A 7,500-nucleotide genomic window follows, 5' to 3' on the forward strand; every position below is an offset into this window, starting at 1 on the left:
CACTCGTCCTTCTCCTCCGGGGTAGGGGCAGAGATGCGGTAGACGTTGTGGTTCCCCTCCACCACCCTCCCGTCCGCCTCTGTCTTGCATGCCTTGATCAGCTGGCCGCGGTTGTTAGGGATGTACAGCTCAAAGCAGTTCTGAGGAGAGAGGGGTGGAGGAGTACGGTATGGAGTCAGAATAGCATACGGACGCATACAATACAGTGCATGTTCATAGCAGACCTCCCAGAGTTAAAAAAAACATTCAGGAGTGTGCATTTACAGCATGCTGATTCTTAGTATTTGTTCATATACAGTATTCATATACAGTGAATATTCATATTCATATACAGTATTCATTACAGGTTATCCAGCATCCAGTGGTGTAGTCTATTTTGTTCTAGTGGGTATACTGTGATTTTTCCTCCCAGCCTCATATCGTTCATTTCAGGACACCATAAAAATAAGTCTGCGCTCCCTGTCTAACATTATATATCTAACATTACATGCTATAAGGCTGATCTGTGGATGATAGTGCTGCATTTTGACATATTTCATGTCGCATCTTCCCCCTTTGATGGTATATGACGCTATAGTCAGTCCCAATGGTCCAAAATTCAAGTGCTTCGTAACACAGACGGGGTGAATTTTATGAATGAAAGTGAAAGTTCTGTCACAAAACGCCGTTACGTATCCTCACACATTTTTAAGTGGGTATACGGAAATCCTTGGCCTTTCCTAGTGGGTGTACGGCGTAGTCCTGCATATCACCTAGACTACACCACTGCCAGCATCTGAATTTGGTTATGAGTAGGCATTGTTTTACAGAAGGAGATCGGACTCACTGGTTTCCTGGGGTCTTCAACCTCACGGATGCTAAGGTTCTCTAGAGGGATGATACCTCTGGGCTCCTTATCCTAAGGAAGGAAGGAAGGACACACACACACACACACACACACACACAAAGTCAATATTCCACAACACTGCTAGATTTTACATTGTACTGTTATATAACACTTTGTAGCATCTATTAGGTATGCCATTGCCTGAATGTTAACCAACACTAATTTATTCACTGAACATCACTGAAGATGTGTCCAGAGGCATCAGTAGATGTATGTACACAGCGAACCCCCTGAGTCATCAGTGACAGCCAGGAAAGACTGGATGACAACCATGAAGAGTGTGGTGACTACTGGAGAGTCAGTGACAGCTCGGAGAGACGGCGACCGGGGGCAGAACGGGCTGGCAACCCAATCTGTGTCCTCTGAGAGGAGGACCCTAACAAAGCTACGATGAACTTAATGGAAAAATACCCCCAGGGGTGCCCGAGAGGGGGGGAGGATGAGCACCCCAGTCGGACGGACACAACGGTAACAGACTTAGGCAATGGACAAACGACTATGAGCAAGCAGTGTACATGCGGTAAAATCTGCAAGAACATCCATGGCTTAAAGATTCACCGAGCGAGGATGAAATGCCCGTTAGGAGTAGAAGCAACACAACGCACAGGTGTTCAACCTGGTGAGACGCAGGAGGTGCCAGGCCCGGAGTCACCCCATAGTGCCCAGAACCTCCAAGTGTTGCAGTCTAACCCCTCGAGCATCAAGTCCGACCGGAGGCGGATCAAATGGCCAGCAGCTAGCATGATTTCACTGTGGAAGCAGTTCGATGACGATGTCGACCAAATTCTGGAGGTAACGGTGAAGGGCGAGGCTGACAGGAAGCTACAGGCGATGACAACAATCATTGTCAGCATTGCAGCTGAACGGTTCGGCGTGGAGGAGAAGAAAAGCTCCGGAACATCTTACGTAAAGAACCAAAGAGCTGCAAAGATCCATAACATCAGACAGGAGATGAAAGCGCTGAAGTCCCAGTACAAGGTGGCAGGAGAGGAGGAACGCACTGGCCTGGCCCAGCTAATGTGCATCCTACGGAAAAACATCAGGATTCTCCGCCGGGCTGAGTGGCATCGGCGTGAGAGGGCACGTAAACGTGCTGCATTCATAGCCAACCCCTTCAAGTTCATGAAGGATTTGCTCGGGCAGAAGCGCAGTGGCAAACTGGCCTCCTCGCAGGAAGAGATAGACCATCATCTGAAGCAGACATCCAGCGATCCCGCAAGAGAGCAGGAGTTGGGAGAGTGCAACATCCTCATAGACCCCCCTGAACCGGAAGAGCAATTCGACATGTCGGAGCTGCAGCTGAAGGAAGTCAGGGAGGTTGTCCGCAAAGCAAGGGCAAGCTCTGCTCCAGGACCGAGTGGCACTTCATACAAAGTGTACAAGAACTGTCCCAAACTCCTGCTGCGTCTGTGGAAAATCCTGCGAGTCTTCTGGAGAAGGGGGAGGATACCTGAACAATGGAGAGTGGCTGAAGGGGTTTGGATCCCGAAGGAGGAAAACTCCACTCAGCTAGACCAGTTCCGCATCATCTCCCTGCTGTGTGTTGAGGCAAAGGTTTTCTTCAGCACTGTTTCCAGACGGCTGTGTACCTACCTGGCAAAGAACACCTACATCGATACATCCGTCCAGAAGGGCGGTGTGTCAGGAATGCCAGGTTGTCTGGAGCATACCGGCGTGGTGACACAGCTCATTCGGGAGGCCCGAGAGAACAAAGGCAACCTGTCAGTGTTGTGGCTTGACCTGGCAAATGCATTCGGCTCCATTCCACACAAGCTGGTTCAGTTCACCTTGACGAAGCATCATGTCCCCAGCAGGTGCAGAGACCTCATCGCTGATTACTACAGCAATTTCAGGATGAGGGTCTCTTCAGGAGCAATAACATCCAGTTGGCACAAGGTGGAGATCGGTATCATCACAGGGTGCACTATCTCTGTGACACTGTTCTCCCTAGCCATGAACATGCTCACCAAGTCTGCTGAGCCAGAGTGCAGAGGGCCCCGAACGAATTCCGGACAACGGCAACAACCCATCAGGGCATTCATGGATGACCTCACAGTCACGACAGAATCAGTCCCAGGCTGCCGGTGGATTCTGAAGGGACTCGAAAAGCTAGTGGGGTGGGCCCGGATGCGTTTCAAACCCGCCAAATCAAGATCTATGGTGCTGAGGAAAGGGAAAGTGGAGGACAAGTTCCGGTTTACCATCACAGGCACAGCCATCCCAACTATCACAGAGAAGCCAGTCAAGAGCTTGGGCAAGGTTTTTGACTTCTCTCTGAGGGACACAATATCCATCAAGTCGACCTGCACTGAGTTGGATGGCTGGCTGAAATCCGTGGACAAGTCAGGCCTACCCGGGAAGTTTAAAGCCTGGGTTTACCAACATGGCATTCTTCCCAGGATCCTGTGGCCCCTCCTTGTCTATGCGGTCCCTATCTCAACAGTGGAGACCTTAGAGAGGAGGGTCAGCAACCACCTCCGGAGATGGCTTGGATTACCAAGGAGTTTGAGCAGCACCACACTCTATGGGAACACCAACAAACTGCAACTGCCCTTCAAATCCTTGGAGGAGGAATTCAAGGTGACAAGAGCCAGAGAAGTGGTTCAGTACAGGGACTCAAGTGATCCGAAGGTGGCTAATGCAGGGATCCAAGTGAGGACTGGCAGGAAGTGGAGGGCAGAGGAAGCTGTTCAAGAGGCAGAGGCGAGGCTGCGTCACAGGAGCTTGGTGGGAGTGGTCACACGAGGTCGAGCTGGGCTTGGATCCTTTCCAACTCCCCAAATGAACACCAGGGGGAAGGAAAAGCGCCGCCTTGTTCAGGAGGAGGTGAGAGCAGCAGTGGAGGAGACAAGAACCTGCAAGGCAGTGGGAATGAAGCAACAGGGAGCTTGGACGAGATGGGAGAATGCAATTGAGAGGAAGGTGACCTGGGCTGAGCTTTGGAAAGCTGAGCCTCACCGCATCAAATTCCTCATCCAGGCAGTCTATGATGTGCTTCCAAGCCCGTCAAATCTGCACACATGGGGCATAGCAGAGACACCAGCATGCCAACTGTGTTCCAAGCGAGGAACCCTGGAACACATCCTCAGCTGCTGTACAAGGGCCCTTGGAGATGGACGGTACAGGTGGAGGCATGACCAAGTCCTGAAGACCATTGATTGATTGATTGATAGATACTTTATTTATCCCCGTGGGGAAATTCATTGTGCCGCGCCACTCCACTAATGAAGCCATCAGTGCAGGACTTGTGTGGGCAAAGCAGTTCCGACCCTCCAAGAAAACCATCGCCTTTGTCAGAGCTGGGGAGCAGCCAACCCCTGCCAGGAAAACATCTGCAGGCATCTTGACCTCTGCAAGAGACTGGCAGCTGTTGGTTGACCTTGAACATCAGCTGAAGTTCCCCAGCCACATTGCAGTCACCACCCTGCGACCAGACATTGTTCTCTTTTCTGAGTCCACTAGGCAAGCAGTGCTGCTGGAACTGACAGTCCCGTGGGAAGACCGCTTGGAAGAAGCCTTTGAGAGGAAGCTCTCCAAGTACGCGGGACTGGTCAGTGACTGCCAGCAGGCTGGGTGGAGAGCGAGGTGTTTCCCAGTAGAGGTTGGTTGCAGAGGATTTGCAGCCCGTTCCTTGGCCAGAGCCTTCAGCAGTTTGGGCATCGATGGAGAGAGAAAGAGGAGAGCCATCCGCAGTACCACCAATGCGGCAGAGAGAGCCTCTAGATGGCTGTGGCTCAAAAGAGGAGAGCCATGGAGTCATGGTAGCTAGTTAGCCATCTGGACACAAGCTGGGGTCTGATCAGCCCCGGCTGGGTCACCTGGAGGAGGGTGTATGATGTTGAAAGACCCGAAACGCCCGATGATTCCAGGAACATCACTGAAGATGTGTCCAGAGGCATCAGTAGATGTATGTACACATTAATGTAATTTTTGCCATTTAGCAGACGCTTTTAATCCAAAGCGACTTACAATTACGAATTACAAGGACATTCCCCCTGGAGTAACTGAGGGCTAAGTGCCTTACTCAAGGGCACACTAGTAGTGGTGTGGTTTCAGGCGGGATTTGAACTCACAACCTTCCGATCACAAGTCCAACTCACTATCCACTAGACCACCACTACCCCCCAGTAGACTACACTAGACAAATGGATCATCGATCAGGTATGACAGCTGCTGCTGCAATGATAACTCACTGTAGTGTATTCAAAGTAATAGAGGCAGTTGTCTGTGAGGATAAACCATCTTCGTTTCCAGGTCTTCACCCGTCCTCCTGAAAGACGAGAAGCACACAGACGTTAGGAGCGTTGAGGGGGATGCAGGTTGGCATAATGTTTTATTTATTTATTTATTTTAATTACTTTCATTCCTTAAGTGTTCGGAGGAACATCTTTGTTGTGGTAAAACATGTCTGGGTTATTGATTTAATTATTTTCATATTTCAGAGTTATGTTGTCATGACGACGCCATTCTTGTTTAGGTCGGGGAGCAAGGACATGAGCCAGCCAATCAGAGCGTTCCCCTCAGGTTGGCATAATGTTGACTGGACAGGACATATTTTACTGATAAATTGCCTCCACTTTATACAGCATGTGCTGTAACTGTGCATAAACAACACATTATGCAAGTATCATATATATGTATTGGGATATTCAATGTCACATTGTATACTTTGGTTGTCCTTGTCCATATCACAAAATAACATGAGCAGGCGTAAAGAACATTTCAGTTTTTAATGTTACCGTCTATCAATATGATTGTGTGAAGCAAAAAAGAAATATGTCAACATTGTGTGGACAGTACAGGTTCTCCACTAGCTGGTAGCAATTGTGGCTGCTGATGACGCCTAATTGATAAAAAAATAAAAAAATAAAAAGGTGTTGTCACAGTGTCTTCTGACACTCATTCTCTCTAAAATGAGTAGACCCAGCAGGGAGAGATGGGGTCCTGCCATCTCCTACGCACTTTTTACGCACTTTTATGTCTCTCTTGAATGTTCTTAAACTTGAACTGTTGGACTTGCACTTGTGAGCCGTGGCCTGGGGCGCTGAGCTCCAGTGACGAGTGTGTTGTTGTGTGGTCGTGCATTGTGTTTGTGGCCATGAACTGTGGAAACTGAATTGCCCTTCGGGGATAAATCAAGTATTCTGTATCTGTGTATCTCAGTACATACCTCCTGAGACACAAGCAGCAGCAGCAGAGTGTGGAAATCGCAGGGGGAAGCAGAGACAACAGGGACCAGAGGTTTCGGAGGAAGGGAAGAGAGAATGGACAGAGGGAGGAAGAGAGAGAGAGACAGAGAGAGAGAGAGAGAGAGAGAGAGAGAGAGAGAGAGAGAGAGAGAGAGAGAGAGAGAGGGGTGGGGGCAATAAGACAGGGGGAGGGAGAAAGACGGGAGAAATATTAGTGACAAACAGATTACAGGCCCCGCCATGCAAGAGAAAATGAAGGGTTCAGACTGCCATGATGCAAGAGAGTGAGACAGTGAAGACTCGGTGTGACTAGGGCTGTCTACTTCACCATCACGCAATGGCAGTCTGAAGGCCAGCAGCGACACAATGGCAAAGTGTCTGAGGCAATATTGCCTGGCAACTAAGAGTCGAGTCATACCTATTGCACTCTTAGAAACAATTGCCTGGCAGAATTGCCTGAACGCATAGCCCAGTGTATCGTGGCCCTTACTGTAAACCTTAGAGAGAGAAGGAGACCAGGCACGTCACAGCACAAAGCCGTAGGGAGAGAGAACAGAGTACAAAAGGGCCCACAGTACACACCACATTTATCAGTGCCATTTAAAAAAAAAAGAAAAAGAAGAAAAAAAGCAAAGGTCGGTGAGCCTCATAGAAATGGTATTAAACACACGATATTAGCCAGCTTATCTTAAGACAACCATAACATGTCTTTCTAAAAAGCTGTTTTGTTAAGACACAAAGAAAACATATAATTTTAGTTAGTACTCTTTGGTCAAATTCTTAAAACCCCATGAGTTTAACCCCCAGCTCAGACCAGTAGTACCCCAATCCCACAGGTACCAGTAGTACCCCAATCCCGCCACCAGGCGCTGCCAGGCGTTGTCTTGCTCACTTGAGACATACACACACTCGGCCTCTCTCCCCTCCTCCATACACACGTGTACACACACACACACACACACACACACGTGTACACACACACACACACACACACGTGTACACACACACACGTGTACACACACACACACACACACACACACACACACACACACACACACACACACAAACTCACAAACACCCTCTCACCCAGTTTGAGGAGCCAGCCCTCTCTGTCGGGGTTGAAGAAGGTGTGTGTCAGGTCGTTGCCGTCGTCCTCAGGGATCTTGAAGGGCTCGTTCTTGATGCTGTCATAAAGATTCTGGAACAGAGAAGACGGGGGGGAGGACGAGGATGAGAGGAAAGACAGTCAACAGCAGTGAAGAATCTTCTTATCGGTAAAATTATGGAATGGATCAATCTATTGAGGATCTGTGATCTTAAATGCGTTGTGTCATCTCCGGATAGATTAGGTGTGCAGCAGACACGATTTGACAAGGAATGGAATGTTCAACACAGGTGGAATGAGTACTATAAGATGTATTAAGA

General features: G+C 49.0%; 1 protein-coding gene across 1 annotated transcript in view; it reads right to left on the reverse strand.

The window, feature by feature from the left end:
- Positions 1–7,500, reverse strand: part of cyth2 (cytohesin 2) — a gene marked incomplete at both ends in the record, with an annotated part of 22,742 nt that overhangs the window by 6,674 nt on the left and 8,568 nt on the right. The window contains 4 exons of the mRNA XM_080540566.1: positions 4–140; positions 827–898; positions 5,080–5,156; positions 7,162–7,273. Of these exons, the coding sequence (XP_080396692.1) occupies positions 4–140; positions 827–898; positions 5,080–5,156; positions 7,162–7,273 (398 nt within the window). The remainder of the gene's footprint in view (positions 1–3; positions 141–826; positions 899–5,079; positions 5,157–7,161; positions 7,274–7,500) is intronic.

This window comes from Nansenia antarctica (assembly GCF_963989245.1).
Source record: "Nansenia antarctica genome assembly, chromosome: 10".
Taxonomy (NCBI): domain Eukaryota; kingdom Metazoa; phylum Chordata; class Actinopteri; order Argentiniformes; family Microstomatidae; genus Nansenia; species Nansenia antarctica.